At 34.1% G+C, this 23,181-nt stretch overlaps 1 protein-coding gene across 1 annotated transcript in view; it reads left to right on the top strand.

Annotated features, from left to right (window-relative positions):
* The window catches only part of col3a1 (collagen, type III, alpha 1 (Ehlers-Danlos syndrome type IV, autosomal dominant)), a 59,544-nt gene extending 38,541 nt beyond the window's left edge, over window positions 1-21,003 (top strand). Inside the window, 26 exon segments of the mRNA NM_001142907.1 lie at window positions 170-223; window positions 317-370; window positions 3,170-3,223; window positions 4,218-4,262; window positions 4,836-4,934; window positions 5,160-5,267; window positions 5,463-5,516; window positions 5,734-5,787; window positions 6,322-6,375; window positions 7,633-7,686; window positions 8,420-8,527; window positions 8,642-8,695; window positions 9,765-9,818; window positions 10,079-10,240; window positions 11,985-12,092; window positions 13,472-13,579; window positions 14,005-14,058; window positions 14,151-14,258; window positions 14,726-14,779; window positions 15,980-16,087; window positions 16,770-16,823; window positions 17,110-17,217; window positions 17,564-17,858; window positions 18,099-18,286; window positions 18,524-18,766; window positions 20,120-21,003. Coding sequence (NP_001136379.1) covers window positions 170-223; window positions 317-370; window positions 3,170-3,223; window positions 4,218-4,262; window positions 4,836-4,934; window positions 5,160-5,267; window positions 5,463-5,516; window positions 5,734-5,787; window positions 6,322-6,375; window positions 7,633-7,686; window positions 8,420-8,527; window positions 8,642-8,695; window positions 9,765-9,818; window positions 10,079-10,240; window positions 11,985-12,092; window positions 13,472-13,579; window positions 14,005-14,058; window positions 14,151-14,258; window positions 14,726-14,779; window positions 15,980-16,087; window positions 16,770-16,823; window positions 17,110-17,217; window positions 17,564-17,858; window positions 18,099-18,286; window positions 18,524-18,766; window positions 20,120-20,266 — 2,583 coding nt within the window. The 3' untranslated portion in view covers window positions 20,267-21,003.
* Window positions 21,004-23,181: the final 2,178 nt, after the last annotated feature.

The raw sequence follows: 23,181 nt of genomic DNA, 5'->3' as shown, positions 1-23,181 counted from the left end.
TGTCTAAAGATATGTAAGCAGTTTTGGAGTGAGTTAAGTTGAAAAAATTTTATCCAATGAAAACCCTTACATGAAATATATATCCAACATGTTCAAGTTAAGTTGTTGCACTCTTTCGTCCATTTTAGCCCATAATTGTGTCATTAATATGCCATGTTTGACTTGGCAGGGAATTCCTGGAAAGAGTGGTGACCCAGGTGCACAAGGTCCTCCTGGGCCTGGAGTAAGTATTTATACATAAAATGAAAGTATTGTCAGTTATAATTATGTTGACTAGGATTATGTATGCCATTGTTTTCCTCTTGATTATCTTTAGGGTCCAGCAGGTGAAAGAGGAGAACCAGGAGCAACTGGTCCACCAGGATTTCAGGTATTTCTTAAATTTTATTAGTACATCATTTTCTTAAAAGTAGATTGTGCAATATTTGCTACAATCTAGACTTTCTAATGTGAGCATCTACTGTAAGCATCTGTTCATGTATCTGACTATAAAATTTCACCAATATACTTGTCAGTGCACATATTATGGATCGAAACAATAGAATGTGTTATACAATGGCATACTCAAAGGAGCAAATATATATTCCTATGCCAACTAACTAACAGTAAATTTTAAAATCATAATAGATTTGGATATGATGCTTGTTCAAGAGATTATCAAAGCCACTATTAAAGGCATCACACAATATTACCAGGCAGGGCATTCAACATGCAAAAAATGTTCTGTTTCTCTAATGGGTTGGTCTCTGATGCACATAGGAAAAAAAGATCCCCACTATCTGTCTCTGATGTCCTCTATTGTAATCGAGAAAGATTAATTATGTCCCCTTGCAAGCACCTTTTATCCAAAAAAACAACAACTCCAATCATGATAGTTCTCATAGTATAAATCTTCCATCCCTCTTGTCAGCACATTTCTCCACTCCAGTTTATTTATATCCTTCTGGACCATAATTATGTTTTTATCCATTGAGTTAATGCCATTTTTTATGCATGACAGCACTTTATTTGCTTTAGTAGCCACTATATGACACTGCCTAGCGTTACACAGCTTGTTATCAACAAAAATCCCTGAATACTCAATGAAGTATACCCCCAACACACTACCATTTAGGGTATAACTTGCACTAATATTTTTTCTACTAAGGTGCATAACCTTGCACTTATCGAAACTGAACCTCATTTGCCAATTTGCATCCCAGTTTTCCAATTTAGTTAGTGGCTATATCCTGCATACCTGGCTTGGAAAACATAATATACCCATGTGTGCGCCCTCATACAGAGATTTGTTTTAACAAAGAGGAGGATAGCTATGTCTGTGAAGATTCTCATTCATCCAGGTCATGGTATATCTATAGTAATAAGTAAAATAACCTGGACTTGCTGTATTTTTTCCCTTGAAGATGTTTCTCTAGTCACTCAATTCAGAATAACTTGTACTAAAATCTTTCTGGAGTGAAATGCCCAGTAATTTTGCTCCAATCAGTATAATCAGTTAAGCATAACCAGCACGGGGTCAGAAACCTCATGGAGGTAAGATGTTGATAGTATTAACTTGACTGGAGCTATGAGGTGTTATTAAACTATGCAGGGAGAGTACCACCTATTTCAAGTACAAGCATAAGAACTACAGGAAGAAGCATGGATTTACCATGGGATCACCAGTTTCGTCCATTGTGGCAAACCTGTGGAGGAAGTGAGAAAAAAGGCTTTGGATATCTTCAAAGGAATCACAAGCAGTCATTGGTTCAGATACATGGATGACACCTGGGTTAAGATACACACACAAGAGGTACAGACTCTTGCTTAACACATCAACACAGTGAACCACAACATCAACCAAGGAGCAGACAATATCCCCACTAGCACAAAGGATAAGGCAAAAGATTTGGAACATTTCAGAGGGGCCCAGTCTGCTTTAAACCCAGCAACACACTGAGGCAGCAACTGGTTAAGCCAAAAGACCCAATACCAAAATATAACAAGAGTAATGTTGTGTATGTAGTGCAGTGTAGTGAGGAGTACTTTGGCTTGTATGTGGTAGAAACTAAACAACAGTTACACCAATGTGTGGTGCAGCACAGAAGAGCCAGCTTCTCTGGTCAGGACTCAGTGTGCACCTACATCTCAAAGTGAAAAGGACACACATTTTAAGACTGTCAAGTTCACATTCTGGACAGGGAGGAGGACTGGTTCAAAAGAGGTGTTATATAAGCCATGTATGTGAGAACAGAAAACCAAGTTGAATAAAGATAAGGGGGTGCAACATCTATTATCTGACACAAAAATGCTGTTTTGGGTTTTGGCACCTGTTTTTGGATAGGTTCACTGAAATAATGCTAATACAATCAACATATTACCTTCATGAGTTATCTGACCCCATGCTGGTTATGCTAAACAGGTTCATTCTGAATTGACAAAGCCAATTGGATGACTAGCGAAATGTCTTCAAGAGAAAAAAATACAGCAAGTTCAGTTGATTTAACTAATTACTATAACACAAGACAGATATTGGTGATAAGGTTTGCCATTCTTTTGGAGTGATTTTTTTTTTTTTTACAAACACAGGGAGGGTTATCCAGCTGCATACTGCTGCTAAGCTCAGCTATAGAGTGTGCCCAATAATTTGACCTTTTTTAATTTTTCACTTTCATTTTCACTTTAATTGTCCTTTAAACAATTTAAAAATCAAAAGGGCAAGTACATACTTCTACAGTTCTCCATTAACACATAAAACCATGCTGGTGCAAACTCAGTGTTGTGATTTTCAGGTGTGCAAGTTAGTGAGGAGCTAATCTGTCCTGAAAAATTCGCGAAACACTGGCAAAATTTGCGAAAAATTAGCAAAACGTGTTTTCCTGGTGAAAAAATTTGCTCATCGCTAGTACAAGTATCTTATAACTTATTACTCTGCCAAAAAGCTTTTCTACCACTGAAACCAAACTAACAAGCCTATAGTTTTCATGCTGATGGACAAATGCATTTCAGATCTATGTACTGATAAAGTGATTTATGGGGTAATTAACTATTAGATGGGCATCCACCATTTTTAAAATAAATACAGATTTATAATTTAAAAGTTTGGTTAATTGGTTAATTCTATCCCTATTTTAATAATGTTTAGGCAGACTTAGATGTGGTAAGTGAAATAATTTTATTTTCTAAATAGGGCCTACCTGGAACTTCTGGACCCCCTGGAGAGAATGGGAAACCAGGAGAAGCCGTAAGTAAACATTTTAAAAATGTTGTCCTCTCACAGTTATAAGACTTGCATGTTTTTTAATGTCCAAAATATGTATAATTTTTTTTGTGCAAGATTTTATAAATCTTTAATTGTGGTGCCCAAAGAAAAGAATAATTTTAGCAAACTAGTGTCTATCAGAAGATGAGATTCTAAGGTTCCCAAACCTTAAAGCAAGTTATTCAGCAAGCTCTTCAAGTTAACTTGCAGAACTAAGCTGATTTTGTTTGTGGTCTTGTGGTGAAGCTAAATATTCTGGTTAATTTATTACACATATGACTGTTTAAATAACTAGCTGCATAGCCCCAATCTAAACAACTTTGATGTATCTTGCATATACAATATCATTTTATACTTTTGAGTGCCCCAGGATGAAATGCCAAGCAACTGCAGATTGTCAACACAAGGGTGAAGATTTATCAGAATGTTAGTTTAGAGCTCACAGCAGCAACATTCACCCACTTTCTATTTATTTCTATGAGATTTTTATTTATCAGTGGGTGAAAGTTAGAGTTCATTTTTTGATAAATATACTTCTAAAAATCCTATATGAATAAATAGAAAGTGGGTGAATGTTTCTGTGGTTAGCTCTAATCTTACATTTTACTATATCTGCCCCATAAAACCTCACCCTAAATTCTATTCATTCCTATGGGATTTGTAAAAGTATATTTATCAATGGGTGAAAGTTAGAGTTCAATATTTGATAAATATGCCTCCAAAAAAGAAGGTGGGTGAGTTTTATGTACACTAAACCTACATTTTGATAAATCTACCCAAAAAAATTATTATTAAACTAATGCATCTGTATTGGAAATTAAGACATTGTAAATATCAAGAGACTTTTCATTTAGATAAGTATAATGTTCATCTTTAATAGCTGTGATATTTTTTTCTTTAATGAACAGTTCATTAAAAAAAAATAGTTGTGCAAGGAATATATAGAATGAATATATGATATTGTTTTCTGATATAGGGACCAAAAGGTGAAAATGGACTTCCAGGAGCTTCTGGTGGTAAAGTAAGTATTACATTAACTTAGCCTTAACATTTAGCTACAAAATATTTTTCTTTTAAGCTCATATAGGTATGGAAAAGTTCCAAATTACCGGAAGGCTATCTTTCATAGACTCCATTATAAGCAAATAATTCTTATTTTTAAAAATGATTTCCTTTTTCTTTGTAATAATAAAACACCTTGTACTTCATACCAACTAAGATATAATCAATCCTTATTGGAGGCAAAACAATCTTATTTGGTTTATGTAATGTTTAAATGATGATTTTTTAGTTGACTTAAAGCTATGGAGATTCATATTACAAAATGATCCCTTATTCGGAAAACCCTAGGTCCCAAGCATTCTGGATAACAGATCCAATACCTGTACTTAATTTTAATCTAAAAGTTAAAGGGGTTGTTTACTTTCCAAACACTTTTTTTTAAATTTAGTTGCTTTACATCAAAAATAAATATTTTTGTTCAATAGTTTTCTTTATATTATTCAGGCTATGTGGCTGTAGTACATCTCTTTACACCAACACATCTATGTAACAAAATAAACTGCATGATATCAAAATTGTTTCCCTATTATAGGGTGAAAATGGTGTCCCTGGAGAGAGAGGTCCTCAGGGTACCCCAGGACCTCCAGGATCCAGGGGTGGTTCTGGTCCCCCTGGTCCAGATGGTGCCAAGGTATTCAACCTACCATTACAGTATTTGTTTGCCTTTCTATGAATATTTTAATTTTAATAAACTAGACTCATCATATCATATTAGAAATTGTAATATAAATATTAATTTCTATATATGTGCTTAAAAGGTTGTTATGGTATAGGTACAAGCTTGATACTCAATATGTAGGCACATGCCTGTATATGAAAAGTACAGTAAAGTATTTCATATTTATTTCCTTTACAGGGCCCTTCTGGCCCACCTGGTTCACCTGGTTCAATGGGTCCACCTGGTCTTCAAGGTATGCCTGGAGAAAGGGGAGGATTTGGCAGTCCTGGTCCCAAGGGTGAAAAGGTCTGTATTTACTGCTCATCGCTATGTACGCTTGCATATAAAGTTATTTGTAAAAATCCTTTTATAAATGTTAACATGCTATAGTTTGATATTGCATTACTCACACTGTTCTAACGTCTCAAACAAAAGGTGTGATAATTGATATTTTTGGATTAAATGAATAAATAAATATATGAAAATGTTGGATTTTCTTAGGGTGAATCTGGTGGCAAAGGTGGTGATGGAGCTCCTGGACAAGATGGGTCAAGGGTAAGTTTTTTTGTGCTTTGTAAAGAAGTTCTTTAGTAATTTTTAAATATAATTATGATGTGTGATTTTCCTTCCATGTATAGAGATGCCATGTATATCCTTGGTTTTACCTTTTCTCATGTGCCTATGTTTATTTCCTAAAGTATTCACTAGAATACTAGTTATACTGGGTATTCATTATTCTTATGGTTACTATTTTATTTATTTATTTTTTCAGGGTCCTGCTGGTCCTATAGGTCCACCCGGTCCTGCTGGCCCTGCTGGTGACAAGGTACAAGGAGTTTCCTGTTTTTCTATCTTTGTATATTAAAAAAATTGAGCATTTACTTTAAGCAAATATTAAGCTTGTATGCATGTGTGTGTGTGTTTGTGTGTGTTTGTGTGTGTGTGCACACTTTTTACAGAGTGAACGATTGTGGGGGTTAATCTGCTTTTGTTGTAAACCCATAAACTACACAAAAAATATTACTCAAAAGTCCCTAAGTAATTTCCTTTATTTTCCCTGTGGTCTAAGCAAGTCAATTTAAGGCTAATTATTAGTATTTATTAATAACTTTCATTTACTTTAGTTCTACATTTAGTACAAAGCTTTTCTTATAAATAGAGATGTTTCTCTTTATTATTATTATTATTATTGTCTGAATCCTGACCAAATTTGGTCAAATTTTTTATTGGCCTTATCTGTGCACGAATAAAGTATTGCCATGTTGGATGTGTGTTTCTTTAATTATCTAAACTTTTACAGCAATGTAAATACATTCCTCACATAATTTTTTTTTAACAAGTATTGCTTTCTGTTTTGTAGGGTGAAATTGGAACAGCTGGGCCACCAGGCCCTGTTGGAGTTCGTGGCGGCCCTGTAAGTACTTTTTTATCTGCATACACAATTATACCATACTATAGTGTTGATATTGTTCCACAAGGTATACCCATATTTAGAAAATGATAGTCTGTAGATTTGCCTGCAAATCTATTGTATTTAAGTGTATTAAGGATTCATGTAACTTATTTTACACATTTATTTGTAAACTTTAAAAGGGGCAGATTTATCAAAATGAGTATAAATTCCTGGGGGATATTTAGAAGAGTATTTATCAATGGGCGGAAGTTAGTTAGTTGGCATATAAGATAATTTTTTGACTTGGTATTGATAGGACAAATGGGCATAAAAAATTATTAACATCTCATCATCTGAGCCAGTCAAGCATTAATCAATGGAGTCTTTTTGCTCATCTGCTGCTCAATTATCTGCCCCATATAACCTAATCTTTTGCATAAAGTTACGTATTATTTTTCAACACGAGCCTAACTTCCCCAATAATAATTACAATTGTGTGTGGATATAAACTCTATTTATATAGCTATAAACACTATTTATACATGTAACACCACCAGTTTACACTAGTTTGATCTTACTGCCTCATTAATAACACAGTCAGTTTCAACCTTCTTGTCACAAACATACGATAGCCTGTAGAGTTGTTTTTGAGTAGCTTTGGTTTTAGCTGACCTGTCCAAAGCAGTGAAGCATTGTGTACTACTTTTAGTATTAGGGGTTTGAGTAGATATGAAGTGTGGTACATGTATGCATGAAAATGTCACCCGGTAATGTGCTCCTTGTAGTAGTTGAAACCATAAAGGGACATATTGGTGCAGATTTATCAAAATGTGAGCTTAATAAATAAAAAACCACCCATGATCTATTCATTTCTATAGGATTTTTAAAAGCATATTTATCCAATGGTGAACTTTTACTGATAACTATGCTTCTAAAAATCCCATAGGAATAAATAGAACATGGGTGAGTTTTTCTTTATTAAGCTTTAAACTCACATTTTGATAAATCTGCCCTTATTGAGTACAGGGCAGGGAGCAAGGTGCAAAAAAGAGAGCAGTCTGTACCTTGCACAGAGAAATTGCCTCAGTCAAAATGATTACAAAAGGGCATGCTTTTGTGCCCCTTAGTGTTCTTACACTCCTCTCTAAGATCTATGTAAATTATCTTTATGGTGTTCAGCTATTAGGATTTCCCTTTTAATAACTGTGAGTACACAGATAAACAGGGAGTGTTAAAAAAAAATCAAGTCACTTTCTAAACAAATATTTTTGCTTGAAGGGTGAACGAGGAGAGAGTGGCCCTCCTGGTCCTGCTGGCTTCCCTGGAGCCCCTGTAAGTATAACAAACAACCTGCTATTTACACTCCATGTCCCCATATAAAATAAGTATCTCAATAGTGTAAGGTAATTTCTTTAATAAATTTCTTTGGATACATTAGTATCAACTGCATAAACCTAAAATACTTAAAAAGTGCTTTTGTTCAACTTTTTAGAAGTAATTGGGATTCTTGTTTTAGGAACATCAAAATAATCACTCAAGATATCATTATAATACTTTTATTTTTAGGATTGTTTTATTATTATTATTATTAACAGTTATTTATAAAGCGCCAACATATTCCGCAGCGCGTTTTATCAATATAACATGGCAAGTAGTTTACAAAAAAAAAAAAAAACAAAGTCACCGTAAATAACAGTTGCTCTAGTACCATAGAAATCTCTGCATATACTGTACAATATAAGTGATGAGTGAATCTATCCCACTTAGCAGTAAAATTAGCTAATCTTTGAAAAGATTCGCAAAATGGCGAAAAATCAGCAAAACGTCAAAAACGTCATGCATAAAAAAATTAAGTGCACCTCAAAAAAAAAATGTGCACAACAATTTTTTTTGCCGCTTGTCATTTCTTTTTTACACGCGGTGAATTTTATTCTGCAATTTTTTTCACCTGTTTTGCAAAATAATCCGCCATGCCTCGCTAATTTTTTTGCCCATCACTATTTTTACTTATATTCATTATTTTAATTCATTAATTCTAAACATTATAAATTTGTTATTTATTTAGGGTCAGAATGGAGAGCCTGGAACCAAAGGTGAAAAAGGTGGTCCTGGGGAGCGTGGAGAGCCTGGTGGTCCAGGAGTTGCTGGTCCTCAAGGTGGATCTGGACCTGCTGTGAGTTTATATATTTGTATTTCTGCACACATAATAAACTTAATTTAATAAAATAATTATCCTTTTTATTGTAAATAATACATTGATCATCTAATAATATTGAATTCCTTTTAGGGTAATCCTGGTCCTCAAGGAGGTAAAGGAGACCGTGGTTCTCCAGGAGCAGCTGTAAGTATTACCACCCAAGGAACTTCATTTTCTGCTTAGTGTTTTGTACTTTGTGCTGATGCACAGAATTAAATGATAATTACAAGATACCAATACCCTGTTCTGAGTACCATACAAAATGATCTCATGCAATTAAAAATAATTTAGCTTGGGTAAATACACCCTAAGAATGTCTTTGTTCTTACTTTTCATGTGTGCATAGACAGCCATAAATGAACAGAAATTATTTACATGGATAACTTTAGTCATAGCAATAATTTAATATGTTTTCATTTTTAATTTGACATGTATTTCAACAATGAGTGAGGATGCATTTTTATTCCAAATCCATTATGACAAAAAGTGCCTAACTTTTAGGGGCAGATTTATCAAAATGTAATGCTTAATACATAAAAACTAATACATAAAACTTAATGCATAAAAATAAGCTTAATACATAAAAACTCATGTTCTACTGTATTTATCAATTGTTGACTTTTTTGACTATTGATAAATACGCTTCTAAAAATCCTAAAGACATGAATAAAACATGGGTGAGTTTTTAGGTATTAAGCCCTAAACTCATATTTTAATAAATTTGCCCCTAAGACTTATTTAAGTATTTAGTATTAAGTATTAGTTCCCTAAAGTATCTCTTAAGATGGTGTCAGAAATATTGTAATAAAAAAGGTCTTTTTACGTGATGCTAAACATGTCTCTTAGGTCAGATTGTGCAGATTAAGAAAATGCGGCATCCATGTTTATAGTCATTTGTAAAGTAACTGTCCTTTCAACACACTGGACAAACAGATAAATATACCTAGGGGTTGGCCAGTGGAAGTTTATCTTCTATCTATCTTTAGGGTTGAAACATGCTAAAGATTTTAAAAGTGCAAGTTTTGGCCTGGAGAAATATTTATAATGAGTTTGACTAAGCATAAATCAGAAATTTAAGAATAATGTTGTTGCATTACAGCATAGTTATTCTAATGATTTCATATTTCAAATACTAGCAGCTATTGGTCCACAAATCTGTCACAAATTGTATTTGTGCAACACAAAAATCACATGATAAATGCATATTTTATAGGGTGCAGCTGGTTTTCCTGGTGCTCGTGGGTTGCCTGGTCCTCCTGGATCTAACGTAAGTATAACATGAATATATGTTATTTGACAATGCATATTTTTCTTATGCTGTTTTTAGACAGACCTTTCCTATTTTTCCTCAAAAACAAGTTTGTTGCCAGGATATAAAATCATGTATCTGGCAGACAAGGCTTATAATTCAATATAATATAATAAGAAATCTGTTGTTTGCCAGATGAGACTAGATAACCTTTACTCCATTTATTAGCTCTCATATTACATTATTTTTATAGATTACTTGCTTTCTTTCAATACTAGGGCAATGCAGGTCCTCCTGGCCCTTCTGGAGGCCCAGGAAAAGATGGACCTCCAGGTCCAGCTGGCAGTGTTGGTGCTCCAGGAAACCCTGGTGGAGCAGGTCCAAAGGGTGAACCAGGCCAACAAGGAGAAAGAGGTGCACCTGGTGGTCGTGGAGAAGTGGTCAGTTTCAAATTAAAATTTTGATAACATTACATCAATAATGCTTTAATACTTTGTTTATATTATCAGGTTCTTAGTTAATAGTATAACTTTTCCCATTTCCATTTCCTATTTACAGATGCTTTAAAGAAAATAAATACTAATTTAAAAAAAGGAGAAAACTATTGAAATGGAAGTATAGAAGCAGATGATAATAGCATTTGTACTCATAGGGACAGATTTACTAAAACCACCTAATTTAAAAAATTTTTATTTTATTTTCAAGTTCGGCTAAATTCAGTTTCCCAAATGTCTGATATTTACTAAAAAATTTGCAAGCATAATTAGAAAAAGTCGAGTTTTCAGACAAAACACAGCGAAATCTCCTAAATTTCAAGACAAAAGAAAGAACTCAAGGAAAGGGAAGGGACCTTTGCCTTTGATTTCTACATGAACTCAAGTTTAACCTGACAAATTGTCAAATTTTTAGCCATTTAGACACATAGTAAATCTTAGAAAAGTCTGTGACTTTTTGTGCTAAAAAATTTATTTTTATTTATAAAGCGCCAACATATTCTGCAAATAGGCCCCTTAATGTCTCAATTTAATTGTCCACAAAGTGACTGGGAAGATACCATCAAACACTAATAGGTCAGCATTTCAATCAATATTATATTATACCCAGTGGACTTTTTCTGGCCTTGAAACTCGTATAAACTTGACTTGATATTTTTTTCAATAAAACATGATCATTCTTGGATTTATTAAGGGGCACATTTATTAAAACTCATTTTTTTCTACCTTTGAAACTATAATAAAAAACCCTATAAACTCAACATGGTATAAATTTAAACTAAACTCGATTATTGTTGTATTTATAAAATGCCACTATAATGCTTGAATCATCCATTTGAAAATTTTGAGTTTACATTCCAAAATCCTGAATTTTTCGAATTGAAAGTATTGTTAAAACTCAAAAAATTAAACTTTAAACGGACGTTATTTTTCCCAAACAGGAATTGCTCCAGCAGTAATTTTAGGAGCATTGACACTCATTCTTTGAAAACAATAACCTGTTTAAGTTTCACTTGAAATTGGGTGGAATAGAAAACAATGATGGGGTTTACTTCCCCTTGAAAATGTGTGAAACAGAAAACAATGATGGGAATAACTTTTCCTTGAAACTGGGAGAAATAGAAAACAATGATGGGATTAACTACCCTTGGAAAATGTGTCAAGGACAGGCTAACACTGACTATTCTATGCCTCCTTAGGACTCAATGGTTCTTGCCAGTTTAAACCTGGCGTACTTTTTGTCAGTCAAAAAAAGTCACATACAGTTTTATGAATCTCGAAGGTTCATGGTTTTTTTTAAAAAAAATCTCTAAAAAAAATTTGAGACAATTATCTTGCTTTTTTCTAGAAAAAAAACAAAACAACTGATCGAACTTTTCTCAACCCATGAGAGTTCTTTTAACCTTGTTGATTTGACCATATAATTTAATTGGGGGGGGGAGAGTTTTGTTTTCCATTTAATACTAACCATCTAGAATGTGGGATAGCAGTCATTGAGTGGTTTAGTAAATGATAGCTTGGGCTTATCTGGGAGATATATCCCAGGTCAAGGGAAAGGTGATATCAAAGTACCTTTTAAGAGCGTTCCTGAAAAATTGTGAGAAAGTGCCTTTTAATGGTAAAATTTAAATGTATTATTTTATTTTTTACACATGTTTATTTTGAAAAAATTTTTTTATATTTCAAATAGGGTGCCCCAGGTCCTTCCGGCATTTCTGGCCCTGCTGGTACTCGTGGTATTGTTGGATTGCCCGGCATGCAAGGCAGACCAGGTGCCCCTGGCATTCCAGGTTATAAGGTACATCAGTTTGTATGTATGTTCATGCATGTTCTACTTATGTTTCAATACAGAAAGTTAACTATGTGCTTCTGTTGTAAAGGATTATACTTCATTTTGCATCAAAATACTCATTTCAATAAACCAAAGGACAGATTTATGAAAACTAGAATTTTTCTGGCCTTGAAACTCGTATAAACTCGACTTGGTATTTTTTTTAATGAAACACGATCATTCTTGCATTTATTACATGTCACAATAATGTTGGCAGGGTCAAAGAAAAATATTGAGTTTATTGTCTGAAAATCACAATTTTTGGGGGTTAAATTTTTTTAAAAATTCAAGAAATTTGTTAAATTTAAATGCCTATTCATTTCAATGAATCCTCTTTATTTTTCCCAAACGGGAATTGCTCCAGTAGCCATTTAAAGAGCATTGGTGCTCATTCTTGGAAAACAATAATGTGTTTAATTTTCACTTGAAACTGGGTGAAATAGAAAACAATGATGGGATTAACTTCCCCTTGAAAATGTGTGAAATAGAAAACAGTGATGGGATTAATTAGCCCTTGAAACTAGGAGAAATAGAAAACAATGATGGGATTAATTTGCCCTTGAAAATGTGTCAAGGACAGCCTGTCACTGTCTATTCTATTCCTCTGCTATTCTAAGCCTCTATAGGACTCAGTGGTCCTTGCCATCTTAAACGTGGCATACTTTTTGTCAGTCAAAAAAGTCACAACATTTTTTATAAATCTCGAACCGAGAGAATAGAAAAAACATATGTAAATCTCCAAAAAACAAAACATTAAAAAAAAAAATCAAAATTTTCTCAAAAACCATAGTAAATGGGCACCCAAGTGTAATATTATATATAAATATAACCCATTTATAAGAGTCCTAATTGCTGGATCCAATAACTTAACAATGTAAATTCAACACTGTTTCATGCTTTTTCTACTTATCTTATTCAGATGTTGTAATAATGGGAATTTTGTACCAATTCTGATTCTATACCAACATTCTTAAAGATTCTTAAACTGCTACACGAATTTAAGGCTTTGTTGCCAATTCTGTGGAGATGTTGCTGTTCATACTTATTTGCCTATAGTGCACTGATATGCCTGCAATATGTTTGTACTACTATTGGCAGTCCAAAAACACTTCATTTTGTATTAGTAATATAAAGCATTGTATTCTGATTCTTTTAGTTACTGTGGTGGCAATTTATACAGCGTTTGCAAATGTTTAAAGAAACCTGCTAGCCTAGTTTTGTCTATGGTAATCATGTTTAAGCAGTTAAAGTCTGACTATAACAAGAATACAAGGCATTGACAAAAAAAAACTATGTATTATATAGAATTTTAAAGAGCTTAAATGTATGATTGTCCTTTCATTAAGGGTGAGGATGGAAAACCTGGTACCAATGGATCTCCTGGTGAACGTGGTCCTGCTGGTGCTCCTGGACCGGCTGGGCTTAATGGGGCTCCTGGAGAAGGTGGAAGAGACGTAAGTGATTATATTATTATTTTTAAAATGTATTTTTATTGCACACACTGTGTCAAGCACAGTATAGCTGCCTATTTACCAATTGTTTGTGTGCTGTGGCTACTTTTCACTTCATCTGCCTATGCGCCATGCACTGGCTGAAATAGTGCATCAGCAGATGAAATTTTCTAACCTGCCCAATCCATTGTACATGGATATTGGTGATTAGATGACCAGAAATGACAAACAGATTTTCATAAAGACTTTGTTGTGCATGATGTTATCTGTGCATTCATGGCCAGCTTTATATAAAATCAGACTTAAAATATTATAAAATCTATATTGTACATTTCCAATTACTGCTTACAGATATAACATATATACCTCCCCATGTGTTGCAAAACTTTTTCTCTATTTCTAATGCAGATTTTTTTCATCCAACTTAGGGCAATGCTGGTGCTGATGGTTTGCCTGGACGTGATGGTTCCCATGGTCCTAAAGTAAAACTTAATTTTATGTCACATATAACAAAATATCTAAAGAGCTATTATATTATTTTAGTCTATAACCACTTTAATTATTTTCTAAACAGGGAGATCGGGGTGAAAACGGATCTCCAGGTGCCCCTGGAGCTCCAGGCCATCCTGGTTCTCCAGGTCCTGTTGGCCCTGCTGGAAAGTCAGGAGATAGAGGAGAAAATGTAAGTTGTAATTGTTATATAGGTATAGTCACTTAAAATATCTACTAAATAGATATAGCAATTTGGTAAATAATATCTATATCTATCTATATAAACTGTATATATATATATATATATATATATATATATATATACAATCATATTACATCTTTCTGAAAATGACCCCTTTATGTCTACTTGTACTTCCCTATGATATTCCTAATGGCAAGGAGTTTCAAAGTCTTATCTTTGTAACAAGGAATGCTACTTAATGCTATAAGCCTACAGGCCAAGATGCCTGTATCTATCTGCATGAAAGTATTTATTACACAATGGCTACAAAGTCATTACCACTGACATGGTTTTTGAAGTACTGGACTCTGTCTTTTGTCCCTTTGATAAATATGACCTATGTCCATTTAGATGTGCCCTTCCAGAAGTTTAACACTTTTTGAATTGCCTGTTCTTTTTGCTTATTCCTTTTTTAGGGTCCGGCTGGTCCTGCAGGCCCTGCTGGCTCTGCTGGTGCTCGTGGTGCTCCTGTAAGCATTTACTATCTATATTCAGTGAATAATAACTAAATAAAATGCTGTAATGTGGTTCAATATCCTTTATAGTAGTAAAGTGTTGTACCGTGCTAGCCATAGTTCAGAACAAGAAAAAAAAAACTTTTAGGGGTAATGCGAAACGCTAACTGCTATGTGTATGTAAAAAAAAAAATTATATCTCTTCATTGGGCATTTTGGTAGCATCATGAAAATGCCTGATCAATAGGGATGTAGCGAACCTCAAAAAAAAAGTTCGCAAGCGAGTTTGCGAACTTACGCCATAGACTTCAATGGGAAGGCGAACTTTAAAACCTAGAAAAGCCATTTCTGGCCAGAAAACTGATTTTAAAGTTGTTTAAAGGGTGCCACGACCTGGGGGATCAAGGGCAAAAATTTATCTGAAAAATACGTTGTTGACACAGCGTTGCGAAAAACGCAAGCTATTCCTATGTATACGCAAAGGCAGCTGGCAGACCTAGCGGAAATATGCGGCATTTTTTGCTATTTCGCACTATTAGCACCATGGAAACGGGATTTGCTGAAAAACGCCATGTGTGGCTTGTGCGGCATTTTAGGCCTAGAAAAAACGCAGCGTAAAAACGCCACGAGAACCCAAATTGCGAACATGCGCGAAAAGTTCGCGAACTTGCGAACTTGCGAACACCCGATGTTAGCGCGAATTAGTTCGCCGGCGAACAGTTCGCTACATCTCTACTGATCAAGATATATAATTTTTTTCTCAAGAGCTTGCATTCCTACATATAGCATCTAGCCAATAAATGGTATCACATTACCACAAAAAGTATTTTTTACTTTTTCAATATGTCTATAAATCTGTAGTGCTTGCAAACAGTTGTTGCAAAGAATACTGAAAAATAAAAAAATACTTTTTGTGGTATCACATTACCGCAAAAAGTATTTTTTTCTTATAAAATATTCTTTACAACAACTGTTTACTAAGCACTACAGATTTATACACATATTTTGCCCTCATTGATACATTAATAGCAAGTAAGTTAGCAGCACTTATTTACCAAGAATAAATACTTTGAAGAACTATATAAGATGCTACAGATAGATATAAAAACACAAAGATGGTATAAATAATTATATTATAGGCAATGACAGACAAATGGAAAAGATGAGCATTAAATGCTTTTGGTAAACCACATCTAAATGATTTGCCTTGCCCAGGGACCCCAAGGATCACGTGGTGACAAAGGAGAAGCTGGCGAGCGTGGTACAAATGGAATCAAAGGTCATCGTGGCCACCCTGGTAATCCTGGTTTACCTGGTCCTCCTGTAAGTATATTTTTTAAATTATTATCAAATACTTTGTTGTTTAACATAGAGGTTTATTTAGTCCATATAGCCTGTACATTCCAATTCTGCTTTGCAACACTAAGGGGGGGGGGCATTTACTAAAACTCATTCTTTTTTTTCTGATTTATATTTGTTTGAAACCACAAAAAACTAATTTTCATGAATGGCAGTCATTTATCAAAAGATCTGAACTAAAAAAGTATGAACAAAAACTGTTGTGAAAAAGTTGCAAAAAAGGTGACTTTTTCAATTTGTCACACAATAACGAAAACTTTTTGTCACACAAAATGTCAGCATCAGAAAGCTCTTTCTATTGTAAAAGGGACATTGACTTCTACATCATCTCAACAGGCTTTAGCTTGCGTATTTTCTTATTCAGAATTTTTGTAGTTTTGATGCATAATAAATCTAGTGACAAATTTGGGGTTTATGCGACAAAAAGCCCAACCAGAAAAAACTACTGTTTAGTAAATGCTCCTTTATGTTTATAATGCATTTTTTACACAAAATCTTTAACAAGACTTCTGTATCACTGAGTTACTCAGTTGTAGGTACATTATGATGGTCTTTGTCTATTTACACTTAGTAGCTTTGCTTAGCTATAACAATATTTGATAGAACAATATTTATATTTAAATATTACTTGTATCTTTCATAACAGGGAACCCCAGGAGAACAAGGTACTGTTGGAAGCCAAGGCCAACAGGGTCCAAGAGTAAGTATTACATTCTACTATACATTTATCATATGAAAAGATTTGTTCTGCAAAATGTATAAAAGACATAAGGCAAGATATTCAAGAAAACATATAGCTACAGAAAATAGTTTTCTCATGATAACTTTACATAGTTACATAGGGTTGAAAAAAGACCATAGTCCATCAAGTTCAACCCATCCAAGTAAACCCAGCACACACAACCTATACTTACTTTAGCATTAAGATTATAAAAGAATTTCAAAACATGTTTGAAAATCATGAAATAAAATGATTTTTTATTTAGGGACCACCTGGATCTAATGGAGCTCCTGGAAAGGATGGTACCAGTGGATACCCTGGTCCCATTGGGCCCCCTGGACCTCGGGGTAGTAGAGGAGAAAATGGTCCAGAGGTAACATTTTTTCTGAATTTTTTTTTCTTAAATGAAACTTGTACTTTAGTCACTGAAGAGCAACCAGTTTTTCTCATCTATGAGTGTTCATGAAGTTTTAACTATAAAAGCTTTTTGTATTTATTTTCTATGATATCGCCTTAAAAATAAGATTTTAACAGCATACTGAATGGGTCTTCCCAAACCTGAATCCGTTTTTGCTTTAATAAATCTGTTAAATTAAATTAAGTAATTTAATTGATATAATGGCATTACCCCAACAGGTATATAGCATTTTTAAAAATACAGTCTTTTCTATTATTGACAAGAAACATCTGCCAACCTTTTTTTATATTAATTTTTAAAGGGATCATCTGGTCAACCAGGTCCCCCAGGTCAACCTGGACCCCCTGGCCCTCCTGGTCCATGTTGTGATGGTGGTGGAGCTCAGTTAGGAGGATATGGTGGTGAGAAGGGACCTGCTGGGTCTCCATACTATGGTGATCAAGCCCTTGATGGATCAATAAGTGCTTCCGAAATAATGTCTTCACTAAAAACAATCAACAACCAAATTGAAAACATCATTAGCCCAGATGGATCCAGGAAGAATCCAGCACGTAATTGTCGTGACCTCAAATTCTGTCACCCAGAACTTAAGAGTGGTAAGCATCAATAGTAATATTAAGAATGAATACACAATTATATGAATAAAAATATAATTTATTTACAATGGTAATTCTTTGAACATGAGGCCTAGTTACAACATGATCAGAATGCAGAGTTTAGCTTTTGTGATGAAAAAGTTTCCCATACATATTGGTATGATGCATATTTTTGTTTACCCTTGATAAGTCCTAAGACATTCAGTTTAAACTTTGCACTATTTATTTATTTGCACATAGGGGAATACTGGATCGACCCAAACCAAGGTTGTAAAATGGATGCCATTAAAGTATTCTGCAACATGGAAACTGGTGAAACTTGTGTGAATGCCAATCCCATCGGTGTCCCACGCAAGAATTGGTACACCGCTTCTGGAAATGTTAAGAAACACATTTGGTTTGGAGAGTCTATGAATGGTGGATTTCAGGTATAAAACCACAAGTTTAGAAAAAACTTTCTCTTTGGAAACCTCCATTTACTTTTAGTTAACTCTTTTTATGTTTCAAATTACTATGAGACGAGCAATAAAATCACTGAAATTATTTAATATCTATAGATGCACTCTGAAATGTATGTATAGGAAAAACTTTTAAAATAATCTTTCTGGGCTGAAAGATATTGTTTTATGTGTAAACCTAAATATGCTTGTTGTATTTATTTTTAGTTTGGCTATGGAGATGCAGAGCTTCCTGAGGATGTTTCAGAAGTTCAGATGGCATTCCTACGAATTCTTTCTAGCAGAGCTTCCCAGAACATTACTTATCATTGCAAGAACAGCATTGCATACATGGATGGGGAAAATGGGAATGTAAAGAAGTCTCTGAAATTCATGAGTTCTACCGAAAGCGAGTTAAAGGCTGAAGGCAATAGCAAATTCACATACACTGTTTTGGAGGATGGTTGCACTGTAAGTTTACACTAATATACTTTGCTTCTAATTTTAAATATAATATTTTTAAGCAAAGAGAATGCCAAATAAAAAAACAACAAATAATAATAATTTTTGTTTTAAATTGTATGTAGGCAGCTATGTCTTTATATAGTGATGCTTGCATATCCATTGCTGTTAATTTTTTACAATACAGGTATGGGATCCGTTATCCGGAAACCTGCTATCCAGAAAGCTCAGAATTAAGGAAAGCCTGTCTCCCATAAACACCATTTTAATCAAATAATTCAGATTTTTAAAATTGATTTTCTTTTTCTCTGTTAAAATTAAACAGTACCCTTTACTTGATCCCAACTACGATATAATTAATCCTAATTGGATGCAAAACAATCCTACTGGGTTTAATTACTGTTTTATTGTTCTTTTAGTAGACTTAAGGTATGAAGATCCAAAATACGGAAAGACCCCTTATCCGGAATACCCTTGGTCCCGAGAATTCTGGATAACGGGTCCTATACCTGTATATTAGCAATAACAGACAAAGAGGACACTGATCAGTTCCAATGGATTCATAACAATTTTCTAATTTATCTTGCAAAATACATCTGAATCAGCTAGAAGAGATTTAAATACTAATACTGATTCAACCAACAGGTAAAAGTGTTAATAAAAAAACAAAAAAACAACATTTAATTCACATTTAATATTTAATTAATATACCATTTTATGGGGTAACTTAGCCCTGTTATCATTTTGGGCAGCTATTTATCACTGTCACTAAAGACATAGGCAATAATAAATAGAATCTTAATGAAACTGTTAAGAATTGGCCTATGAAATTGATCATATCAATTGTCCGGTTCAATCTATTTTTTTTACAAACAAAAGAAAAAAATTAAATGGCATGGAATTTAATACAGGTATGGGACCTGTTATCCAGAATGCTTGGGACCCGGGGTTTTCCGGATATGGGATCTTTGCGTAATTTGCATCTTCATAACATTTGGCTGCTAAAAATTATTTAAATATTGAATATTAATTATATCTTAGTTGGGATCAAGTACAAGGCACTGTTTTATAATTACAGAGAAAAGGGAAATCTTTTTTAAAAATTAGAATGATTTGTTTGTAATGGAGTCTATGGGAGATGGCCTTTCCGTAATTCCTGTACACAAAAATATGGGCATAGTGTGTTTATGTACAGTTTATACAGACTTTACAAACAGCATAATAATTTACTATTCAGAAAATGCTACTTTAATTTTAGAACATTACATTTTATTTGGAACGAACATGGTACAATAGTTTAAAACACTGTTTGGGTCTCTGTAGAAAAATGTGTGTTATTTGTTTTGTTTTTATTTTTTACAGAAACATACAGGAGAATGGGGCAAGACCGTTTTTGAATATAGAACACGCAAGGCAATGAGACTACCCATTGTAGATATTGCACCCATGGATATAGGTGGACCTGATCAGGAATTTGGCGTCGATGTGGGACCTGTATGCTTCCTGTAAATTAAGAATATCCTTCATTCTAAACAAGCAAATGACTTGCACTCAATGTGCTTTTATTTTCTAATTTGGTCACCCACAGGAAAAACTGTCCATTAGTTATTTATTTCCAAAATATTAAGGAAAGAAAGATATCATTAGACAGAAGGGCTAAAATGTTTGCGGTAATACAAACTAAATGCTTCTTTCTCTATTTTTGTACAAATTTCCTATTCTGAAGACATCTAAATGGTGCTATACAATTCTGATTCATTCAGCTGCCATTTTTTTTAGTTAAAGAAAACACTGTGTGATTTTTTTTTTGACCAAGATGCACAGCACTGATCATTCCAGGCATCAAACTCAACCCATTTTTCTAACCAAGATGACATATACAATAAGTAAAAAGAACTTCCCTGCTTAAACTACCTCATCATGGACAGAATTTGGGGGGAGTTTGATGAGGTAGAAAACGGATTGCATTTTAAATCACTGCAATGAATCAAAACAAAAAGTGATCCAGTTGTAAGCAAATATGTGAGTCACAAATTATTACATGATTATGGATATCATATTTCAAGGTGGTCTAGCAGCTTGGTGCTTTTTATATTTTCCTGGCATTGCTGGCAAAGACCAGTTAAAAAGAAAGTAAACAGTTTCAAAGATTATCCATCATGGTGCTAATTGCTAATATGTTTCCATTCTAAAACAGCAAGATGAAGAAATATTTGTATGAACATGAAATAAAATGTTTCACAAAACTTGTCTCCTGTTCAAGATCATTGTTGGTGGTTCTTTTTCTAAAATACTGCTTTGGCCTCACAATGTCACTGTGAAATATTAAAAAAGGATACAGTTGAGCATAATAATCCATAAAAGTGGAATATTTTATGGTTGTTGATCTTTAGGGTAGACTGACACATGAGGAAATGGCAACTGTATAATGTTTTTTATATACATATGAATATTTATAAAGAATTAAATATTTTATTCATGTTATGTCATAATAAAATAGTTAATAAGGTTAATAAAGCTTAATTTGCAGTCCTTTGATTAAACAATTTCAGTTTAGCTTTTAGGTGGCCCAGGCAGCAGAAAACAGTCCACAGAACACTGGAATGTATATTGTATAAGTAATATGTAACTTGTTATAATCACTATTGCCCAAGTGTTTATGTAAACAAATGCTGGAGATGAATTCAGTATTATTAGTTATTTCGAGGTTCAAAACAGGGTCTTTTCTAGTAGACTGAACTAATAAAGAAAAAATCCATTAACATAATCAACACATAAAAAAATGATATAAGTTTATTCAAGTTCTCATATAAAAAGTGATACTCATACCCCAAGATGTATCCGCCTTATGTGTTTCATACTCCCATGGGACTTAATCATAGGTAGAGATGTAGCGAACTGTTCTCCGGAGAACTAATTCGCACGAAAATCGGGTGTTCGCAAGTTCGCAAGTTCGCGAACTTTTAGCGATGTTCGCAATTTTGGGTTCGCCTTAGCTGGAGCCAAATTTTGACCTCTCACCCCAGAGCCAGCAGATACATGGCAGCCAATCAGGCAGCTCTCCCTCCTGGACCACCCCCGGACCACTCCCTTCCATATATAAACCGAAGCCCAACAGCCATTTTACATTCTGCCTGTGTGTGCTTGATGAGTTAGCATAGGGAGAGAGCTGTGCAGGGGTTTGAGGGACAGTTTAGGTAGCTTTGCTGACTAGTAATCTACTTTCTACTGCTCTGTATGTAGCTGCTGTGGGCAGCTGTCCTTCTGATCTCATCTGCTGTAACCAATAGTCCTTGTAAGGACTGCTTTTATTTTCTGATTACTGATTACAACAACGTATTTTTCAGAGAAATTTTTGCCCTTGATCCCCCTCCTGCATGTCACTGTCCAGGTCGTGGCACCCTTTAAACAACTTTAAAATCAGTTTTCTGGCCATAAATGGCTTTTCTAGGTTTCAAAGTTCGCCTTCTCATTGAAGTCTATGGGGTTCGCAAAGTTCGCAAAAGTTCGCACTTTTTGGCAGAAGTTCGCAAACGGGTTCGCGAACTTTTTTTGTGAGGTTCGCTACATCCCTAATCATAGGCAGTAATATTGTCAGAGTTCTCAGACACATTTTAAATCTAACCTTAATCCCACCCATAATTACATAAAACCAAAGTTCTGCATCTGAATTAGGTAATTACATTATGTCTATACATATTCAGGGATCCAAACCCTCAGGGATATGTGTAACCAATATACAACCAATACATATTCATAGAAAACACATTCATGCTCATTGACAGCTATCACAGCTATCAAATTATGAATTATGCATTAGTACTGTTAAATCAAGCATTGTTTCCTTAGACCTTCGAATATGAAATATACATAATGTAACATTTGGTATATATAGTATTTTCTACTAAAATTCGTCCAAAAGCACCTATCATTTTAAGTAAAAGAAGTGACATCAAATTCATAATTAAGGCCCAGTGGCAAGCATGTGCGTAAGTAAAAGATCCAAAACACTTTTGCAAAAAGTCCTGCTAAATCACCCCCTCTTATACCTAGCCTGACTTATTTGTGATGGTGATCTCTAAAGCCAATTTAATTAATGTTCATACTGAGTTATCCGAATGTGTTAGTTTTGGGGGGATTTTGAGTGAACACTTTAATTAAAGAGTTACAATTATGGCGGGATATTATATTAATTTCACATGATTTGAGGATTCCTTCATATGCTAAAAAGGATTAGGTTTTGTGGACAGTTGGAACAAGGGATACTGTCATGGTTTTTTATTTGTAAATCACACTGTTTACATAGCAAATAATTCACTCTACCATTTAAAATTTGATTCTTGAACCAACAAATGTGTTTTATTTTACTTTTAATATTGGTGTGTAGGCAGCCATCTCAGTGTATTTGGGCATTTTCAGAAAGA

This window comes from Xenopus tropicalis, chromosome 9 (genome assembly GCF_000004195.4).
Source record: "Xenopus tropicalis strain Nigerian chromosome 9, UCB_Xtro_10.0, whole genome shotgun sequence".
NCBI lineage: Eukaryota > Metazoa > Chordata > Amphibia > Anura > Pipidae > Xenopus > Xenopus tropicalis.
The sequence above is the reverse complement of the archived record's forward strand: the minus strand, read 5'-3'. Positions and strand labels throughout refer to the sequence as shown.